Source organism: Salvelinus namaycush, chromosome 31 (assembly GCF_016432855.1).
Source record: "Salvelinus namaycush isolate Seneca chromosome 31, SaNama_1.0, whole genome shotgun sequence".
NCBI lineage: Eukaryota > Metazoa > Chordata > Actinopteri > Salmoniformes > Salmonidae > Salvelinus > Salvelinus namaycush.
In genome coordinates, this window is record NC_052337.1 from 21,426,097 (window position 1) to 21,449,269 (window position 23,173).

The window sequence follows — 23,173 nt, forward strand, 5'->3', positions numbered from 1 at the left end:
ATAGGTCAGGTTGTCACCTCAACATGCCTCCCACACCACTCACTAATTAGGAAACATGAAGATCTCCCCGAGAGAGGGGAGGATGGAGAGAGAGAGAGCTTCTCCTGAGAGAGAGAGAGAGAGAGAGAGAGAGAGAGAGCACCATTCGGTCAGGTGGGACCAGAGAGGTGTAAATACAGTTATGTAACGCCAGAATAAGTCGATATGAGACATGAAAAATGACTATTCTAGCCATCTGCTGCCTGCCAGGCTGTGCAATCATAAACAGTTCTAAGAAGGGCAGACCAGCAAACAGTGCCATGACATGTGTACCACAGATGGTGAAAAACACTGATGTGGCAATGTTGACCGTTTATTGACTTAAGGTGGTATCATCAGAAGTCATGAGAAACGCTGGCAAATTACACCAATCAGTGCATAGGAGGAGTGGAGTGGGCCTCCTATACAATTACATTTTAGTCATTTAGCAGAAGCTCTTATCCAGATGAAGCAAGACAACCACATACTGTATCAGTCATAGTAAGCACATTTTCCTCCAAAAACTATCTATCGGCAAACTCAGTGCTAGTAAGAGAGAGGAGAGTCTATGGACACGCCTGGTGCCCAAAATTGATGACGTATGTATGTTGCGCAGTGAGAGTTGAGTAGGGACGAATGGATTCGGTTCAGTCAGTCATTCTAATGAGCACTCCCCAGCTAACTATTCTGAACTAAAATATGAAAGCAACATGTAAAGTGTTGGACCCATGCTTCATGAGAATTGTCAGACATTTTTCATACGCACAAAAAGTATATTTCTCTCAAATTTTGTGCACAGATTTGTTTACATCCTGTTAGTGAGCAATTCTCCTTTGCCAAGATAATCCATCCACCTGACAGGTGTGGCATATCAAGAAACTGAAAAAGTCAATGTCCGCGCCACCATGGAAATCTAATTAACATAATCAAATCTGTCAGTTTAAGCTAGTGCATCTGACCGTAAGGCACTACAGAGGATAGTGCGTACGGCCCAGTACGTCACTGGGGCCAAGCTTCCTGCCATTCAGGACCTATATACTAGGCGGTGTCATAGGAAGCCCCCCAAAAAATGTCAGAGACTCCAGTCACCCAAGTCATAGACTGTTTTCTCTGCTACCGCACGGCAAGCGGTACCGGAGCGCCAAGTCTAGGACCAAAAGGCTCCTTAACAGCTTCTACCCCCAAGCCATAAGACTGCTGAACAATTAATGGCCACTGGACTATTTACAGTGGCTTGCGAAAGAATTCACCCCCTTGGCATTTTTCCTATTTTGTTGCCTTACAACCTGGAATTAAAATAGATTTTTTGGGGGTGTGTATCATTTGATTTACACAACATGCCTACCACTTTGAAGATGCAAAATATTTATTCTTGTGAAGCAAACAAGAAATAAGACAAAAAACATCAAACTTGAGCGTGCATAATTACCCCCCCCCCCCCCCCCCCCCCTTGGGGTATGTCTCTATAAGCTTGGCACATCTAACCACTGGGATTCTTGCCCATTCTTCAAGGCAAAACTGCTCCAGCTCCTTCAAGTTGGATGGGTACCGCTGGTGTACAGCAATCTTTTAGTCATACCACAGATTTTCAATTGGATTGAGGTCTGGGCTTTGACTAGGCTATTCCAAGACATTTAAATGTTTCCCCTTAAACCAATTGAGTGTTGCTTTAGCAGTATGCTCAGGGACATTGTCCTGCTGGAGGTGAACCTCCGTCCCAGTCTCAAATATCTGGAAGACTGTAACAGGTTTCCTTCAGGAATTTCCCTATGTTTAGCACTATCCATCATTCTTTCAATGCTGACCAGTTTCCCAGTCCCTGCCGATGAAAAACATCCCCACAGCATGATGATGCTGATCATCATGATGATGGTGTTCTCGGGGTGATGAGAGGTGTTGGGTTTGCGCCAGACATAGCGTTTTCCTTGAAGGCCAAAAAGCTCAATTTTAGTCTCATCTGACCAGAGTACATTCTTCCATATGTTTGGGGAGTCTCCCACATGCCTTTTGGCGTGTTTGCTTATTTTTTTCTTTAAGCAATGGCTTTTTTGTCACCACTCTTCTGTAAAGTACAACTCTGTGGAGTGTATGGCTTAAAGTGGTCCTATGGACAGATACTCCAATCTCCACTTTGCAGCTCCTTCAGGGTTATCTTTGGTCTTTTTGTTGCCTCTCTGATTAATGCCCTCCTTGCCTGGTCCGTGAATTTTGGTGGGTGGCCCTCTCTTGGCAGGTTAGTTGTGGTGCCATATTATTTCCATTTTTTTTTTAAAGGATTTAAAATGGTGTTCCGTGGGATGTTCAAAGTTTCTGATATTTTTTTATAACCCAACCCTGATCTGTACTTCTCCACAACTTTGTCCCTGACCTGTTTGGAGAGTTCCTTGGTCTTCATGGTGCCGCTTGCGTGATGGTGCCCCTTGCTTAGTAGTGTTGCAGACTCTGGGGCCTTTCAGAACAGGTGTATATATACTGAGATCATGTGACACTTAAATAAAGTCCACCTGTGTGCAATATAACTAATTATGTGACTTCTGAAGGTAATTGGTTGCACCAGATCTTATTTAGAGGCTTCATAACAAAGGGGGTGAATACATATGCATGCACCACTTTTCCATTTGTAATTCACTTCACCAATTTGGACTATTTTGTTAGTCAGTTACATGAAATCCATTTAAATTACAGGTTGTAATGCAACAAAATAGGAAAAACGCCAAGGGGGATGAATACTTTTGCAAGGCACTGTACATTGACACCCCTCCCCCATTGGTTTTGTACACTGCTGCTACTTGCTGTTTATTATCGATCCATAGTCACTTCACCCCTACCTACATGTACAATTTACCTCGACTAAACTGTACCCCCGCACATTGACCCGGTTATAGCCTCTTTATTGTTATTTTATTGTGTTACCAAATTATTAATTATAATAAAAAGTAAACATTTTCTTAACTCTTTCTTGAACTGCACTGTTAGTTAAGGGCTTGTAAGTAAGCATTTCACGGTAAGGTCTACACTTGTTGTATTCGGCACGTGACAAATAAGTTTGATTTTGATTTGTGATCCATTTTTTTGCATAAGATGCATCTCAATCCATCGCATCTGCCTATGTCACACTTTCACATCTGCGGTGAAAGATCTACAGTGGTGTTTATCAGTCCATGAGACATCTCAAAAATCGTTATTCTCACGGTTTGGCCTAGAAAACTATTATGACCCTTCTAAGGAAAGACGAGACTCTCACGAACAAGATGGTGTTCTCTGTTTTGCTCTACGACCCCCACAAATGTCTTGGACTCGTCTGAAGTCGGTAAAGCCGATCTGCCAACTTCTGTCTGTAGTGTCTGAACAGTTTGGACTACACACTAATATGACCCCTCTGCGTAAAGGTGAGACTCTCACAAACATGTACATGTCGGTTAGCTTGCACTAGAACTCCCATAAATGTTATTATGGAAGTACAGTATATATGGAGATGGTTTAGTGACAAAAATAAGGTGTTTAATACATGTAAAAAAATATATATATAAAAAATTCTAATCTTTCTTGTATCTCAGATATAGGAAAGACACTTCTGAACAAACTTTCTTAGAATTGTTTGGGTGGACCATCTGTTGTTCCATGTAGTGAATATGTTATTCAATGCATTTGTATGGGCTACTATCTGTAAGGCCAAAAATGTTTTTTGATACTTCAAGGGGTCTTACAATTCCAAATCAAATAGTAAAATGATCCTTGGTATGATCTTCTTAAAACAATTCCATATAGCTTAGTAGTACACCCCTGACTTAGACAGGGCTTAGACTCTTATGGGTTGCATGGTCACTACACAGGTGCACCATGTGCTGGGTACAATAAAAGGAAACTACAATTAGCAGTTTGTCACACAACACAATGCCACAGATGTCTCAAGTTTTGAGGGAGTGTGCAATTGGCATGCTGACTGCAGGAATGTCCACCAGAGTTGTTGCCAGAGAATTTAATGTTAATTTCTCTACCATAGAGAATTTGGCAGTACGTCCAACCGGCATCACAAGTGTAACCACGCCAGCCCAGGACCTCCACACCCGGCATCTTCACCTGCTGGATCGTGTGAGACCAGCCACCAACTGTGGGTTTGCACAACTGAAGAATTTCTGTACAAACTGTCAGAAACGGTCTCAGGGAAGCTCATCTACGTGCTCGTCATCCTCACCAGGGTTTTGACCTGACTGCAGTTCGACGTCGTAACCAACTTCGGTGGGCAAATGCTCACATTCGATGGCATGCTAGAGAAGTGTGCTCTTCAAGGATGAATCCCGGTTTGAACTGTACCGGGCAAATGGCAGACAGCGCATTTGGATGTTTGCTGACTTCAACGTTGTGAACAGAGTGCCCCCATGGTGGCGGTGGGGTTATGGTATGGGCAGGCATAAGCTACGGACATGGTTGTGCCATTCATCCACCGCATGTTTCAGCATGATAATTCACAACACCATGTCACATGGATTTGTACACAATTACTGGAAGCTGAAAATGTTCCAGTTCTTCCATGGCCTTCATACTCACCAGACATGTCACCCATTGAGAATGTCTGGGATGCTCTGGATCGACGTGTATGACAGCATGTTCCAGTTCCCGTCAATATCCAGCAATTTCGCATAGCCATTGAAGAGGAGTGGGACAACATTCCACAGACCACAATCAACAGCCTGATCAACTCTATGTGAAGAAGATGCGTGGCGCTGCAAGTGGCAAATGGTGGTCACACCAGATACTGACTGGTTTTCTGATTCACCCCCCTTCTTTTTTTTTCTTCTTCAAAGGTACTCGTGACAATTAGATACATATCTGCATTACCAGTCATGTGAAATCCATAGATTAGGGCACAATTAATTAATTTAAAATGGACTGATTTCCTTATATGAACTGTAACTCAAATCTTTGAAATTGTTGCATTTTGCGATTATATCTTTTTTTCAGTGTAGTTTTGCTTGTTTCTATAAACGTCAGCTAGAATTTGACTTGTTGGGACTTGGGAGTGTTCAGAATCATTTTGTTTTTTTCAGACTACAAAAGCAATATATATGCTTTAGCTGTCACCCTGGCCTGATATTATCTACAATATCTAGCTACTTCCCTCTACAGTAAGTTACTGCAGTGCAGCAGTGCCCGGCAAGCGGGACTGATGTGCACATTGTTCCGTGTTGTGGTTACTACCAAGGTGGTTACTACCAATATTACAAGTTATTTATATTGTAGGCTGCAATCTTACTTGAAATAAAATCAAGTGGGATGGAACAACATTTCCACATTAGCTACCTACAGCGACATACGACTGCCCGGTGAAGCAACTGCTACCGAGTGGAACGCAACATTGGGAAGCACCTCTATACAACACCGTTGCACTTGTCATTACATTAGCTAATTGACATGTCACGGTTGGCATGTAACTACAAGTTATTTCTCTCTTGTCCATTGAAATAAACAACTTTTTTACCCGTTTTAACTAATGCCATGCTAATGTTGTTGCCAGTTAGCAAGCATAAACTAGCTATGCAGCTGGGAGGGCTCTTCAGGACGACTAACAGAACCGAATCCATTCGTCTCCACTCGACTCTCAGTTGCGCGACATACGTCATCAATTTGGGCACCAGGGGTGCCCGTATAGCCTTTCCCAGTAAGAAATGTCCAGAACTCTATGTGCCCTGTTCAAAAGTATTGCGCTATACAGGGACATATTTTGGACAGACGCCTACTGTAACTGTACTTTCTCCCCCACCTGGTCTCAGAGCACGTATTATTATGTACTTAACCCCCCCTCCACTGGTAGAGTATAGAGTGGTGCAGTGGCGTGAGGGGGGGTGCAGGAAGCTGAAAGGGCAGCAGGGTTATGCTGTCCCATTGTGTGGACTTCCTGTCTCTAGTTAAACAGGAACTGAGCCATGCACTCCAAGTCAAGTGGCTACAGCCAGCAGCATCATGAAGGACTGAAGATACCTTTGAAATGGATATGATTATGTCTGTTTCAGACAGTCTCTTGGATATACACTGTATGCCTACGTCTGTATATGAAGTGTCAAATATTTTACACAGCAAGGACGATCAAGTCATTGATCGCAGCCCAATTAAAAATAATTAAGAAAATATAGATAGTCCATGTAACAAACAGCCAATACTCAGAGTATTATTTATTTGGTTTTATTCTATAACAATGGTCATGTCACAAAGACATGTTTCAACCACAAAGAGATAAAAAAAAATGCTATGAAATAGAACATAAGAACTACCCACATAAAAATACTAGTTTAGTATAGAATACTATAGTACTTATACATTTGCATAAACACTGCCCATTCCCCTCCCCATATCTCAATTTGTGTCACCTATGAGTGAGAAACCTACATGCCAAGTGTAACAGTATAACTTTAGTACGTCCCCTCGCCCCGACACGGGCGCGAACCAGGGACCCTCTGCACACATCAACAACTGACACCCACGAAGCGTCGTTACCCATCGCTCCACAAAAGCCGCGGCCCTTGCAGAGCAAGGGGCAACACTACTAATAGGTTTCAGAGCAAGTGACGTAACTGATTGAAACGCTACTAGCGCGTACCCGCTAACTAGCTAGCCATTTCACATCCGTTACACAAGCATACTACAGTAAAGTCTACAAAACACTACAATGAATACTGTAGTATATAAATATACTATTACTACAGTATTTATACCCTTGCATACTATAGTATTTTTTCATGTAGGTAGGCCTAACTGTATTTGTTAAAGCTGACCGTCATTACGCATTATAGTCCTAGAAGGCCGGACAATTTCGCTTGGTTTACTGGGGGTTTTCAAAACTCAGTGCAAGAAAGTCCCTATCAGACCAAGCTGTTCCTATTTTCATGATTCAGGTTCAGTCTGGTGATTCAACCATGACCCTGAGAAGGCCTGACAAGAGTCTGTAGCAATGGCACTTTCTTGTTAATAAGTCCTTCAAATGTGTCAAAGAAGCAAAGATAGCCCTTGAGGCTCACACAGCACCTGTTTAAATACATTTACAGTGCAAGCACGTGCAAGCACATACACTCACAGTCACACATAACCTCACAACACGACAAAAAAACGACAAGAAAGTGAATTCAGACAAGTGAAAGAATTTGTTCCTGAATAGTGGTCTTTTCACAATTTTATTCCAACCTCAGTGTGGAAATATACAGTACCAGTCAGAAGATTGGACACACCTACTCATTCAAGGTTTTTTCTATTTTTATTTTTTTTACATTGTAGAATAATAGTAAAGACATCAAAACTAAAACTCATCAAAAAAATAAACGTCCCTTTTTCTGGACCCTGTCTTTCAAAGATAATTCGTAAAAATCAAAATTTCATTGTAAAGGGTTTAAACACTGTTTTCCATGCTTGTTCAATGACCCATAAACAATTAATGAACATGCACCTGTGGAACGGTCGTTAAGACACTAACAGCTTATAGACGGTAGGCAATTAAGGTCACAGTTATGAAATCTTAGGACACTAAAGAGGCCTTTCTACTGACTCTGAAAAACACCAAAAGAAAGATGCCCAGGGTCCCTGCTCATCTGTGTGAATGTGCCTTAGGCATGCTGCAAGGAGTAATGAGGATTGTAGATGTGGCCAGGGCAATACATTCCAATGTCCGTACTGTGAGACACCTAAGACAGCGCAACAGGGAGACAGGATGGACAGCTGATCGTCCTCGCAGTGGCAGACCAGTTGTAACACCTGCACTGGATCGGTACATCCGAACATTACACCTGCAGGAGAGGTACAGGATGGCAACAACAACTGCCCGAGTTATACCAGGAATGCACAATCCCTCCATCAGTGCGCAGACTGTCCGCAATAGGCTGAGAGAGGCTGGACTGAGGGCTTGTAGGCCTGTTGTAAGGCAGGTCCTCACCAGACATCACCGGTAACAACGTCGCCTATGGGAACAAAACCACCGTTGCTGGACCAGACAGGATTGGCAAAAAGTGCTCTTCACTGACGAGTCGCGGTTTTGTCACACCAGGGGTGATGGTCGGATTCGCGTTTATCGTCGAAGGAATGAGCGTTACACCGAGGCATGTACTCTGGAGCGGGATCGATTTGGAGGTGGAGGGTTCGTCATGGTCTGGGGCGGTGTGTCACAGCATCATCGGACTGAGTTTGTTGTCATTGTAGGCAATCTCAACGCTGTGCGTTACAGGGAAGACATCCTCCTCCCTCATGTGTTACCCTTCCTGCAGGCTCATCCTGACATGACCCTCCAGCATGACAATGCCACCAGCCATGCTGCTCGTTCTGTGCGTCATTTCCTGCAAGACAGGAATGTCAGTGTTCTGCCATGGCCAGCGAAGAGTCTGGATCTCAATCCCATTGAGCACGCCTGGGACCTTTTTGGATCGGATGGTGAGGGCTAGGCCATTCCCCCAGAAATGTCCGGGAACTTGCAGGTGCCTTGGTGGAAGAGTGGGGTAACATCTCACAGCAAGAACTGGCAAATCTGGTGCAGTCCATGAGGAGGATGCAGCTGGTGGCCACACCAGATACTGACTGTTACTTTTGATCTTGACCTCCCCCCTTTGTTCAGGGACACATTATTCCATTTCTTTTAGTCACATGTCTGTGGAACTTGATCAGTTTATGTCTCAGTTGTTGAATCTTGTTATGTGTAAATATTTGTATGAACCTGTTAAGTTTGCTGAAAATAAACTCAGTTGACAGTGATAGGACATTTCTTTTTTGCTGAATTTATGAAATAACACATTGGTTGAGGTTGGGTTATTATGGAGGCCAGGTCATCTGATGCAGTACTCCATCACTCTCTTTCTTGGTCAAATAGCCCTTACACAGCCTGGAGGTATGTTGGGTCATTGTCCTTTTTAAAAACAAATGATAGTCCCACTAAGCACAACCCAGATGGGATGGTGTATCGCTACAGAATGCTGTGGTACCCATGCTGGTTAAGTGTCCCTTGAATTCTAAATAAAAACTGACAAGGTCACCAGAAAAGCACCCCAAAACCATTACACCTCCTCCTCCATGCTTCATGGTGGGAACCACACATGCGGAGATCATCCATTCACCTACTCTGCCTCTCACGAAGACATGGCGGTTAGAACCAAAAATCTCACATTTGGACCAAAGGACAGATGTACACTGGTCTAATGTTCATTGCTCGTGTTTCTTGGGCCAAGCAAGTCTCTTCTTATTATTGGTGTCCTTTAGTAGTGGTTTCTTTGCAGCAATTCGACCATGAAGGCCTAATTCACGCATTCTCCTCTTAACAGTTGATGTTGAGATGTGTCTGTTACTTGAACTCTGAAGAATTTATTTGGGCTGCAATTTCTGAGGCTGGTAACTCTAATGAACTCATTCTCTGCAGCAAAGGTAACTGTGGGTCTTCCATTCCTGCGGTGGTCCTCGTGAGAGCCAGTTTCATCATAGCGCTTGATGGTTTTTGCGACTGCACCTGAAGAAACTTTCAAAGTTCTTGACATTTTCAGTATTGACTGACCGTCATTTCTTAAAGCAATGATGGACTGTTATTTCTCTTTTCTTATTTGAGCTGTTCTTGCCATATGGTATTTTACCAAATAGGGCTACCTTCTGTATACCACCCCTACCTTGTCACAACACAACTGATTGGCTCAAACGCATTAAGCAAAGAAATTCCACAAATTAACTTTTAACACGGCACACCTGTTAATTGAAATGCATTCCAGGTGACTACATCATGAAGCTGGTTGAGAGAATGCCAAGAGTGTGCAAAGCTGTCACCAAGGCAAAGGGTGGCTACTTTGAAGAATCTCAAATATAAAATATATTTTGATTTGTTTAACACTTTTTTGGTTACTACATGATTCCATGTGTTATTTCATAGTTTTGATGTCTTCACTATTATTCTACAATGTAGAAAACAGTAAAAAATTTAGAAAAACCCTGGAATGAGTAGGTGTCCAAACTTTTGACTGGTTCTGTATATACTGTAAAACACAGGGAAATCAAGATTTTGACTGCACTGGGCCTTTAAACCTCAAATACACCACAAGTTTTACATTTCCTGCATAACTCACTCACTCAAATTAGCAGAAAACATACAGTACAATATAGACAGCATTGAATTAAGATGCAGTGGGTTGAGTCTGGTTAAATGTCTCTGGATCAATATTAGGCATCCCATTGCCAGCTACACTACTGTTTTCCCTTGGGCTGGCTGGGAGAAACTGGCTTGTTTCATCTGAGGCTTCAGAGTTGTCATGGCAACAAGTCCCTGCCTGACCAATTGTGTTGTGAAAAAAAACGTCCTTTCTTCCTCCTTGCCCCTTACACCTATCAAACAACACTTGTTCAGGAGGATTGGAATCAGGAAAGCGAATCAATATTAACTACTTTCTGATTGTTACTTAAGAGATTTTGAAAAACTTTTTTCTAAGGAATCTTTCTGAGAGCAACACCCTCCACTGAATACTATAGACCATTTTAATTTCTCTCTGCATCTATAGACCTAATCTCAAAAAGGTATGACATTTATAGCTCACATTTGGCCAGGTTAATAATGATCTTAATAAGGTTAATAATTTTATATATATTTCCACATAATGAGGTTGGAATAATACTGTGAAATTGTGAAAATTATGATAATGCCCATTTAGTTTAAGAGCTGTTTGAAAAGACCACCTAAAATTTCAACCTGTTTGGGTGATATTGAGTTTTGGCCTGCCTGGTGACATCACCTGGTGGTAAATTAGTTAATAGACCAATAAGAAAGAGTACCAAAACTCTCAGTTGGATTGCAGAGTGAAGGAAAACAGCCAACAAGTGCTCAGCGTATGTGGATACTCCTTCAAGACTGTTGGAAAAGCATTCCAGATGAAGCTGGTTGAGAGAATGCCAAGCCTGTGCAAAGCTGCCAATAACAGTAATTAACTCAGACCACTCCCAGACAGACCTAGAAAATTATTGTTTGAGAAATTGCTCTTTGCTAAGAAGCTATTTTTGTTCTTTATGACCATTTTAATTTAAAGCAATCACAGTAAGGTACTTAATTGTTACCCAGAAATGATTTGATATTGAGATTAAATAAACAAAAAACAAAAAAAACAGCTGCCTTGCTGTAGCAAACTGGCTCAAGTTAAGCGTTATAGGTTTGCTGCCAGCTGCCATGTGGGTTCAAGACCAGGATTTGTGTAATTTCACTGCCAAGTTCCTCATTCCATCTTTTTACTGTAATCACATATTCTTCTGACCCTTCCTGAACCCATAACTGATCTCAGAGCATATAACAGCATGTGACCACTTATAGTCCCTGTATGGAGTACACATAACTGAATCTTATAAAAATAGTCAAAGCCCCAAGACGCACTTAAAAAAAACGGACATGGATAAGAGACCTGAAGAAGAGGAGTACATTATTGTCCATTTTCCTTTCCAATATGTGTCTTATTTGGTTTCAAGCCAACCTCCTGAGACACACACACATACACCCAAGAGGTTGGAAGCCAGGGTAAGCCACAGTGCAGGGCCCCTGGAGAAGATTGCATTGTCCGTACTCTTCTAAAATACTCTTAAATATCTATCTAGGTTTCCATCCAACTGGGAACAGATTTTCATGCGTATAAAATATATATATATATAATGCGCATTTTCCCACCAGAGGTGTGTTTCCATCAAACTGACTTTTTGTTGGTAAAATGCTGTGCGTGATGACGTAGTGCACATCAAATAAATGTTTAACCTTTGTAACGATTGTCCTTATGTTCAGTGGTGGAAAAAGTACATAATTGTTATACTTGAGTAAAAGTAAAGATACATTAATAGAAAATGACTCAAGTAAAAGTCACCCAGTAAAATACTACTTGAGTAAAACTAAAATTATTTGGTTCTAAATATACTTAAGTATCAAAAGTAAATGTAATTGATGAAATGTACTTAAGTAACAAAAGTAAAAGTAAAATTACAAATCATTTCTAATTCCTTATATTAAGCAAACCAGACGTCCCCATTTTCTTGTTTTTTAAATTTACGGATAGCCAGGGGCACACTCCAACAGTCAGACATAATTTACGAACGAAGCATTTGTGTTTAGTGAGTCCTCCAGATCAGAGGCAGTAGGGATGACCAGGGATGTTCTCTTGATAAGTGCGTGAAATAAAACTAAAATGGCGCCGGAGCAGAAGACAGATGTTTTACGTGCCTACAACCGATTGTGTTTTTTTGTTAGTTTATCTGCGTTGTTTGTAACTTAGTTTTTGACTATTTTTGTACAAAATGTTGCCGCTACCGTCTCTTATGACCGAAAATAACTTCTAGACATCAGGACTGTGATTACTCACCACGGACTAGCAGAATCCTTTTTCTTCTTTCACGACTATGACGAGCGTGAGGATATAGGGCTCCATCGGGAACAGGCCGCGACCCCAGTGATCTGCGTGAAGAGGCGGAGAAAGAGAGTCCGGAGGGCAGGCTGCCTTCTGAGGAGTAAGAGGTGAGCGAATGAACCCCCACTCCCCTCAATTCTGCTCGCAAACATGCTATCTTTGGACAATAAAATGGATGAGTTATTGGTAAGATTAAACTACCAACGGGACATTAAAAACGAACATCTTATCCTTCACAGAGTCGTGGCTGAACAACGACAATATCAACATACAGCTGGCTGGTTATACGCTGTACCGGCAGGATAGAACAGCGGCGTCTGGTAAGACAAGGGGCGGCGGTCTATACATTTTTGTAAACAACAGCTGGTGCACGATATCTAAGGAAGTCTTGAGGTAGAGTTTCTCATGATAAGCTGCAGACCACATTACCTACCGAGAGAGAGATTGTGAGCTGTTTACATACCACCACAGTCAGAGGCTGGCACCAAGATAGCATTGAATGAGCTGTATTCCGCCATAAGCAAACAAGAAAACACTCACCCAGAGGCAGCACGTCTAGTAGCTGGGGACTTAATGCAGGGAAATTTCTATCAACATGTTAAATGTGCAACTAGAGGGAAAAGAACTCTAGACCACCTATACTCCACACACAGAGATGCATACAAAGCTCTCCATTTGGCAAATGTGAGCATAATTCTATCCTCCTGATTCCTGCTTACAAGCAAAAATTAAAGCAGGAAGCACCAGTGACTAGATCAATAAAAAAGTGGTCAGATGAAGCAGATGCAAAGCTACCGGACTGTTTTGCTAGCATAGACTGGAGTATGTTCCGGGATTCCGCCAATGGCATTGAGGAGTACACCACATCTGTCATTGGCTTCATCAATAAGTGCATCGATGACGTCGTCCCCACAGTGACAGTACATACCCCAACCAGAAACCATGGATTACAGGCAGCATCCGCACGGAGCTAAAGCTGCCACTTTCAAGGAGCAGTACTCTAACTGAGAAGCTTATAAGAAATCCGGCTATTCCCTCCGACGAACCATCAAACAGGCAAAGCTTCAATACAGGACTAAGATCGAGTCGTACTACACCGGCTCTGACGCTCGTCGGATGTGGCAGGACCTGCAAACTATTATAGACTACAAAGGGAAGCACAGCCAAGAGCTGCCCAGTGACACGAGCCTACCAGATGAGGTAAACTACTTCTATGCTCGCTTTGAGGCAAAGAACACTGAAACATGCATGATAGCATCAGCTGTACCGGAAGACTGTGTGATCACGCTCTTCGCAGCCGATGTGAGTAAGACCCTTAGACAGGTCAACATTCACAAGGCTGCAGGGCCAAACGAATTACCAGGACGTGTACTGCGAGCATGCACTGACCAACTAGCAAGCGTCTTCACTGACATTTTCAACCTCTCCCTGTCCGGGTCTGTAATATCAACATGTTTCAAGCAGACCACGGTAGTGCCTGTGCCCAAGAACACTAAGGTAACCTGCCTAAATAACTACCAACCCGTAGCACTCACGCATGTAGCCATGAAGTGCTTTGAAAGGCGGGTCATGGCTCACATCAACACCATCATCCCAGAAACCCTAGACCCACTCCAATTTGCATACCGCTCCAACAGATCCACAGATGATGCAGTCTCTATTGCACTCCCTTCTGTCCAGGTGGGAAAGGGCAGTGTGAACACCTATGTGAGAATGCTATTCATTGACTACAGCTCAGTGTTCAAAACCATAGTGCCCTCAAAGCTCATCAATAAGCTAAGGAACCTGGGACTAAACACCTCCCTCTGCAACTGGATCCTGGACTTCCTGACAGGCCGCCACCAGGTGGTAAGGGTAGGTACAACACATCCACCACACTGTTCCTCAACACAGGGGCCCTTCAGGGGTGCGTGCTCAGCCCCCTCCTGTACTCCCTGTTCACTCATGACTGCATGGCCAGGCACGACTCCAACACCATCATTACATTTGTCGATGACACAACAGTGGTAGGCCGGATCACCGACAACGACGAGACAGCCTATAGGGAGGAGGTCAGAGACCTGTCCGTGTGGTGCCAGGACAACAACCTCTCCCTCAACGTGATCAAGACAAAGGAGATGATTGTGGACTACAGGAAAAAGGAGGACCGAGCACGCCTCCATTCTCATTGACGGGGCTGCAGTGGAGCAGGTTGAGAGCTTCAAGTTCCTTGGTGTCCACATCACCAACAAACTATCATGATCCAAGCACACCATGACAGTCGTGAAGCGGGCACGACAAAACCTATACCCCCCCAGGAGACTGAAAAGATTTGGCATGGGTCCTGAGATCCTGAAAAGGTTCTACAGCTGCAACGTCGAGAGCATCCTGACTGGTTCCATCACTGCCTGGTATGGCAACTGCTCGGCCTCCGACCGCAAAGCACTACAGAGGGTAGGGCGAACGGCCCAGTACATCAGTGGGGCCAAGCTTCCTGCCATCCAGGACCTCTATACCAGGCGGTGTCAGAGGAAGGCCCTGAAAATTGTCAAAGACTCCAGCCACCTTAGTCATAGACTGTTCTCTCTGCTACCACATGGCAAGCGGTACCGTAGCACCAAGTCTAGGTCCAAGAGGCTTCTAAACAGCTTCTACCCCCAAGCCATAAGACTCCTGAACATCTAGTCAAATGGCTACCCAGACTATTCACACTGCCACCCCCCCTTCCCCTCCACTCTCTGTTGTCATCTATGCATAGTCACCTTAACTCTATCTACATACTACCTCAACTAACCGGTGTCCCCGAACATTGACTCTGTACTGGCACCCCCCTGTATATATTGTCATTTTTTACTGCTCCTCTTTAATTACTTGTTACTTTTATCTCTTATACGTCGGTTAGGGGCTCGTAAGTAAACATTTCACTGTAAGGTCTACACCTGTTGTATTCGGCGCATGTGCCTAATAAAATTTGATTTGAATTGGACCATTTTCCTGTCCTGCTAAGCATTCAAACTGTAACGAGTTCTTGTAGTTGTCAGGGGAAATGTATGGAGTAAAAAGTACATTATTTTCTTTAGGAATGTAGTGGAGCAAAAGTAGTCAAAAAGAAAAATAGTAAAGTAAAGTACAGATACCAAACAAAACTACTTAAGTAGTACTTGAAAGTATTTTTACTTAAAGTACTTTACACCACTGATTATGTCCTCGTCACCTAAGCTAAAGTTAGGCCCGATTATCAATAACCAGACAATGTTTATGAAACTGTTTATGAGAAGCACATGTATTTATTGAATATAATGTGGGATTTGGGATGTATTTCGACGTCTTGATTGTTGATCACCTGCAAATGAGAGGAGACTTGTGAGAGTTGGTGGTCGCATGCTGTCAATGGGTTTGTGCGCGTAAAACCTATAGTTGTGCATCGCCCACTATATAACTTAATGCTCATGTATTTATGACTAGGAAGTACAACTGTGATGTAATCATGTTTGAAGATTAAATCATGAGTGTTAAGCTTAAATGTAGATTCTTAACTTGTTATCCTCGTTTATTGAAGAGGGTTCTGGTTATTTCCTGGTCTGAGAATTGACGGCCAAAAGGGGCGCGGTCGAGCACATAGTTAATGTATGGTACGTGTAATGCGGTAGTAGCTTATCCCGGGGGACATACATGTTTATATCCCAGGTTGTATTTATGCTTAAAGCAAGTGGAGCAGCTTTATTGATATGTGTGCTGGTATGAAAACATATAGTGTATGTTTATGAACTTAACATGTTGTATTGAATTTCCTGCATTGTTAATGTTAATTGATCATGATGTGATACGGTTCATCCTATTGGCTGATACCCACAATGTATGTGTATCTAAACCCTGTTCATTGTTTGGGATTGGACAGGGAACTGGTTGGCATGCTGCTGGGTTACAGTACATTTGAGGCCTGGGTTTTGTTTGAAGCGCTCTATTAGGTTCAGTTTGTATTCCTGTTGCAACATCCAGTTTGTTATTTTCTTATGTAAATATTTGTACAGTTCCCTGGCTATCTTCACTTTTGCTAATAAAAGCCTCACTTGGGGCAAGAAAAGTAAAGAACTGCTGTTTCCGCCTCACTGTTAAAAATCGAACAGCATGGTCAAACTCACAGACTTAAAGGAGAATTTAGCTTTTCTTCAACCAAATCTCAATTTTTTATGTAAATGGAGTGTTATAGACATTTTTTTAGCAATTTCACTTGTTTTTGAGAAACTTACTTGTCCTTTTAGAAATGGACAACATACAATATACAAAATATAATAAGAAAAATACATTTATCAACATAGAGGTATCCAATCATGACTCTTAACTGATCAAGGGGGACCAGAACATCTAATTTCAGAGAGGTCTGGAAGTTGTTCCACATAATGGGCACAAAAAAACTAAAAGCAACTTTACCCAACTGTGTGGAGACTGAAGGGGCCTCCAGTGTTATCCAAGCCTGGTTGTGGTTAAGTTTCTCAAAAACAAGTAAAATCGTTTAAAAAAACGTGTCTGGACACTTCTATAACATGCCATTTACATAAAAAACGAATTAAAAGCAAACTTTCCCTATCTGGTTTCGGCACATGTTCTCTAGACAACAGTTTGCTGACAAAGTGGACAGGGTAGGTTGTATGATGAAATATAAATAAGAGCAATATCATTTTTATTTGATATTGCCAGCCAAGCGTCGATCATCATGTCACCAGCATTCAAATAAAACCCTCAATATTTATAGAACATTTGCATTAAGCTCATCACCGTCCATCCCTTAACCACCATGAAGTTCATCATAACTTGTTTCATCTACCTATAAACGCATAATGCTTTTCCACGTCGTGGTAGTACAATGTATAGCATATCATTGCGTGACTCCAAGTTTACTTCGACATGATGGTTTATTATATAAATATTTGAACATGAAAGAGTTCCCACCGCAATTGTTGCATAATTGATTATACCGACACAAAAATATCCTACCATGTCGAATGAACAACTTGTCTGTTGACATTTCTGAAATTGTACCAACACTTCATGTTTCCACCAAACCTGTCATGGTCTTTTTTTCATACAGCATGACTTTACTCGCATAAAACCTTCGATGGAAACATGGTTAGAGAGAAAGAGAGAGAGACACCCCTTCAGTAGTGCGAGTCAGTGGTCTACGTGGGCCTCTGTCACAGTGTCAGTTCAGACCCTTAACTATTTCCATCTGCTCTCTCTGCCTGGCCCCATAGGTGCTGCAAAATCTGGACAGTATCTGGGTCACAAAAGTGTGTGTGCGTGCGTGCATGTTATTTGTGACTAGCAATAACAGTTCAACTGTAAACTCTCCCTCTAACAGAAGCAAGCCCCCAGGCGACTGATCACTGAATAGTGACAAGATTGCCAGAAAACCACACAAAGGCACTGCCTTTGCAATGACAAACCTGACATTTGAAAATAAAACACTGATGACAACAGGGAGAATCAGCTAAAAGTAGGGCCCGAGAGAGAATATGTTTATAATGTGGTGTTGTTCATCAACAGAAGCCAGTTGAATAAGACAGCGGGCATTTTTACAGTGGAGAAGCTCTCAGAACACAAAAGTGGTGCCAATGCAAATACAGGTTGATTTATATGATGCATTTCCATCCTGGCTTTCATTCTCTTTGACAGTACTCGGCTTACATAACATGAACATGTTAGCAATTCAACAGCCTGCTTATAGTCAATCAGGAAGATGATACACCCATAACAAAACCTAATGGTAAACATTGTCCGAATGCCTGAAGCCTTACTCTGAAGCTTCAACAAACAGTACAGGCCAACATACAGGAGGTCTGTGTACACATGTATTGTAGAGATATACATTGCACACATAGAGGTCCACCATTTTGGGATTATACTGTATATGCCGGAGTTACACTATATTAAAAAGTGTATGAGTGCGTTTGAGTTATTGTGGGGAACAGCATGAGTGTATACGATTTAAAGAGTGCCACTGCTAATGGAGGGATGTGTGTGATTAGTCCAGCAAGTTAAAGAGCTTTTGTGTTGCTCATAGGGCCTCAGTGTGGATAGCTCTCATCACCAGTCAGTCAGCCAGTTCCTCTCATCATCAGATAATATTCATTCTCCAATTCATCCTTTTCAACCTCATCTGTCTCTTATAAAAAGGTGATTTACTTAAATCAGTAAAATAAGGCCTACATGTTCAATATTTTCATGGAAATTACAATTACATTTTATTTTATTAATTTGATTATATTTACTAAATTAAGTGTTTTCCCCACCAATTATAATCTGCAATACAGGCTAAAACTACAAAATGATTTACTTAAAATGTCAAATAATATAGACCACATCCATTTTTTAGCTTTTTATTTAACTAGGCAAGTCAGTTAAGTTAAGAACAAACTCTTATTTACAATGATGGCCGGCCAAACCCGGACGAAGCTGGGCCAATCGTGCACCGCACTATGGAACTCCCAATCACGGCCGTTTGTGACACAGCCTGGAATCGAACCAGGGTCTGTAGTGACGCCTCTAGCGCCTCTAGATGCAGTGCCTTAGACTTGCTAGGGAATACACTGTGCAACTGTAGAGCGGAAACGCTTTGAGTAACTTAAATTACGAGTTAGGGAATTAGTGGGGAATTCTTGAGAATGTATTTTTCTCGATCCCTTTTTCTTAGTTTGCGCAGAGGCATATCTAGACTTAGTAAACCAGACTAAAAGTAGACTGTTGTCTTGGTAGAGAGCAGCAGCACCCTGTTGCATATCAGATGTCACAACTCTTAGTGAAGCAAAATGTTACCGTCACGCACTAAGTAGTAAAGCACAGTGAGCGTTAAACACAATTCATTGATTCAACTCACGATTAGAAATAAACATTTACATTTCAGTGCCCTTTGAACAATTTTCTCCATAAAATGACCAAATAATGTCATGTTTTTAATGTTATGTTTGTTGTTTTTAAATTGGATGCGGGCCGTTTTTAAAATAAGAAGACATTAAAAGGGCACAGGCTAATCATTTTCATTTTATACGGGACAAAACAAAATATAATTCTGCCTTAAAAAAAAAAAAAGGTTTAATTTGTCCTAGAATTAAACTATATGCTTACCTGGCATGCTGGCACTGACAGTGGTGAGAATGAAACATAGGAGAACCACAGGCAGGACCGAGGGCCGGGGTTGTCGTTCGATCCGCTTCGAAAGCATCATCCTTGAAACTGCTTCTTTAGGAAAAGAAAGCCAGAAACGGGGACATGGCGTTTGTCATCATTCCCTCACTCGATTTCCGAATCCGTGCCAAGTGGTTTCCGTGACAAGTAACACACCAAATGCACCGATATCGAGCGAGGTCCTACAATGCTTGTGGACAGTCCGGTTCACGGTCTCTGCGCCACTTTACATTAATCCGTGGCAGTGCTAAAAATAGCGGTGCGCTCGTTGAAAAGTGGGGAGGCGGGGAATTCAGCATACACAGAGAGGCGAGATTAGATGGAGGGGCACGGGTGAACCGTGGAGGTAGGCTACGTCAAATCTTGGTGTCGGCGTCATGACGCGTTTAGAAAACAGGCTAGGGCACTTTGATAGACAGCGCAGGCAGGTAGGCGAACGCCAGGTGTGTGTCTTGTGTAGCCTATGGTGTAACCAAAGACGGTGTGTTCCTTTGTCTCTGGTTTGACCACTACCAGTCACACAAAAACGTAGGCTAACAAATGTTTTCCTTTTCGTTTCACATCACCAATGTAATCACTGTACACTGTAAATTATTTGCTCTGGGAACCATATATACAGCAAACTATGAGGATATATAGCCTTATCGGTATTAGAAGGAGGGAAAATATTTACAAAGCTTCCTGATGCATATTTGTTGGTAATATATGCAATGTAAAGTCCATGTTTATGCCAGAGACAACGTGTAGGCCTAAGCAGCTCCTTTGTTTCCACTATTACCCTGGTATTACCCCTTTATTTAATAAGTAAATTAAAGTGCTATCACAATATCAATATAACCCAACCTCTCTTTTTTCTGAGAAAATAACATTGTTAACAATAGCCTATTTTTGTGCTATAAAAGTGTTGCCCAAAATCCCAGAAAGTGAGTACAGCACCAGTGCATGTTAGTGTCACGTCGGTGAGGAAGGTGACATCTGTCTCGTAAGGGTCCCAGTTGGAGCACATCTAGAGCTCCACTGTCAGGGCTGATACAGCTGAACGGCTTCAGGCCTTCTATCTGATGGCAGCCAATGGGAATACTTTTACTTCAGCCAGCCATACATAGTTTCTGTAACTGTATGGATCATAGGGTGTGAGAACCATTACCAAAACACTACAATAACCCCTATCACATGGCTACATATGACCTCCAAAGCATTACCCCTCTTATCTCAGAACACTTTTCTGATACAGGGGCAGATTCCCAGACACAGATTATGCCTAGTCCTCGACTAAAATCATTTTCAATGGAGATTCTCCACTGAACTTACTTTTTAGTCCAGGACTACGTTTTACCTGTGTCTGGGAAACTGCCCCATACACTCTTAGAAAAAAAGGAGAACCCTTTGAATAACTTTTGGTTCCAGGTAGAACCCTTTCCACAGAGGGTTCTACATGGAACCCAAAATAGTTCTATCTGTAACCAAAAAGGTTTATACCTGGAACCAAAAAAGGTTATCTTATAGGGACAGCCGTAGAACTCTTTTCAAACCTTTTTTTCTATAGCATAGAGTGAGCATTGGCCTACCTCATGGCTTGGAGGACTGTTCTGCTGTTTCTGTGCTTTCTTCTTAGTAGGGTTCCTCTGGGAGTGACGGGAACGCTCAGACTGGGCCGACGTGCAATCATTGGAAAACAAACTGGACGATCTACGATTAAGATTGTCCTATCAACGGGACATTAAAAACGGTAATATCTTATGTTTCACAGAGACTTTGCTGAACGACGACATGGATAATATAGTGTTGGCTGGCTTCTCCGTGCTTCGGCAGGACAGAGTAACTACGTCTGTTAAGGGGTGTCTATTTGATAATAACTGCTGGTGCGCAATGTCTAATATTAAAGAAGTCTCGAGGTGTTGCTCGCCTGAGGTAGAATTCCTTATGATAAGCTGTAGACCACACTATGTACCAAGAAAGTTATCATCTATATTACTTGCAGCTGTCTATTTACCACCACAAACCGATGCTGGCAGTAAGACCGCACTCAACAAGCTGTATAAGGCCATTTAACTAGGAAAGTTAGTTAAGAACAAATTCTTATTTACAATGACGGCCTAACCCGGCGACGCTGGGCCAACTGTGTGCCGCCCTATGGGACTCCCAATCACGACCGGATGTGATTCAGCCTGGATTCGAACCAGGGACTGTAGTGACGCCTCTTGCACTGAGATGCAGTGCGTTAGACTGCTGCGCCACTCGGGAGCCATAAGCAAACAAGAAAAATCTTATCCAGAAGTGGGGCTCCTAGTGGCCGGGGACTTTAATGCAGGCAAACAAATCCGTTTTACCTAATGTGCAACCGGGGGGGGGGGGGGGGGGCGGACTCTAGACCACCTTTACTCCACACACAGAGACGCATACAAAGCTCTCCCTCGCCATCCATTTGGCAAATCTGACCATAATTATATCCTCCTGATTCCTGCTTATAAGCAAAAACTAAAGCAGGAAGTACCAGTGACTCGCTCAATTTCGAAGTGGTCAGATGACGCGGATACTACGCTATAGGACTGTTTTGCTAGCACAGACTGGAATATGTTCCGGGATTCATCCAGTGGCATTGAGGAGTATACCACCTCAGTCACCGGCTTCATCAATAAGTGCATCGATGACATCATCCCCACAGTGACCGTACATATATTTCCCAACCAGAAGCCATGGATTACAGGCAACATCCGCACCGAGCTAAAGGCTAGAGCTAGAGCTGCCGCTTTCAAGGAGCTCTGACGCTTGTCGGATGTGGCAGGGCTTGCAAACTATTACAGACTACAAAGGGAAGCACAGCTGCGAGCTGCCCAGTGACACGAGCCTACCAGACGAGCTAAATCACCTCTATGCTCGCTTCGAGGCAAGCAACACTGAGGCATGCATGAGAGCATCAGCTGTTCCGGACGACTGTGTGATTACGCTCTCCGTAGCTGACGTGAGTAAGACCTTTAAACAGGTCAACATACACAAGGCAGCGGGGCCAGACGGATTACCAGGACGTGTGCGCCGGGCATGTGCTGACCAACTGGCAGGTGTCTTCACTGACATTTTCAACATGTCCCTGATTGAGTCTGTAATACCAACATGCTTCAAGCAGACCACCATAGTCCCTGTGCCCAAGAACACAAAGGCAACCTGCCTAAATGACTACAGACCTGTAGCACTCACGTCCGTAGCCATGAAGTGCTTTGAAAGGCTGGTAATGGCTCACATCAACACCATTATCCCAGAAACCCTAGACCCACTCCAATTTGCATACCGCCCCAAACAGATCCACAGATGATGCAATCTCTATTGCACTCCACACTGCCCTTTCCCACCTGGACAAAAGGAACACCTATGTGAGAATGCTGTTCATTGACTACAGCTCAGCATTCAACACCATAGTACCCTCAAAGCTCATCACCAAGCTAAGGATCCTGGGACTAAACACCTCCTTCTGCAACTGGATCCTGGACTTCCTGACAGGCCGCCCCCAGGTGGTGAGGGTAGGTAGCAACACATCTGCCACGCTGATCCTCAACACTGGAGCTCCCCAGGGGTGCGTGCTCAGTCCTCTCCTGTACTCCCTGTTCACCCACGACTGC

At 42.9% G+C, this 23,173-nt stretch overlaps 1 protein-coding gene across 1 annotated transcript in view; it reads right to left on the reverse strand.

Annotated features, from left to right (window-relative positions):
- LOC120025843 (neural proliferation differentiation and control protein 1-like) overlaps positions 1-19,859 on the reverse strand; it is a 37,649-nt gene extending 17,790 nt beyond the window's left edge. Inside the window, exon 1 of the mRNA XM_038970540.1 lies at positions 19,500-19,859. Within this exon, the coding sequence (XP_038826468.1) occupies positions 19,500-19,599 (100 nt within the window). The 5' untranslated portion in view covers positions 19,600-19,859. The remainder of the gene's footprint in view (positions 1-19,499) is intronic.
- Between the last annotated feature and the right edge of the window lie 3,314 nt (positions 19,860-23,173).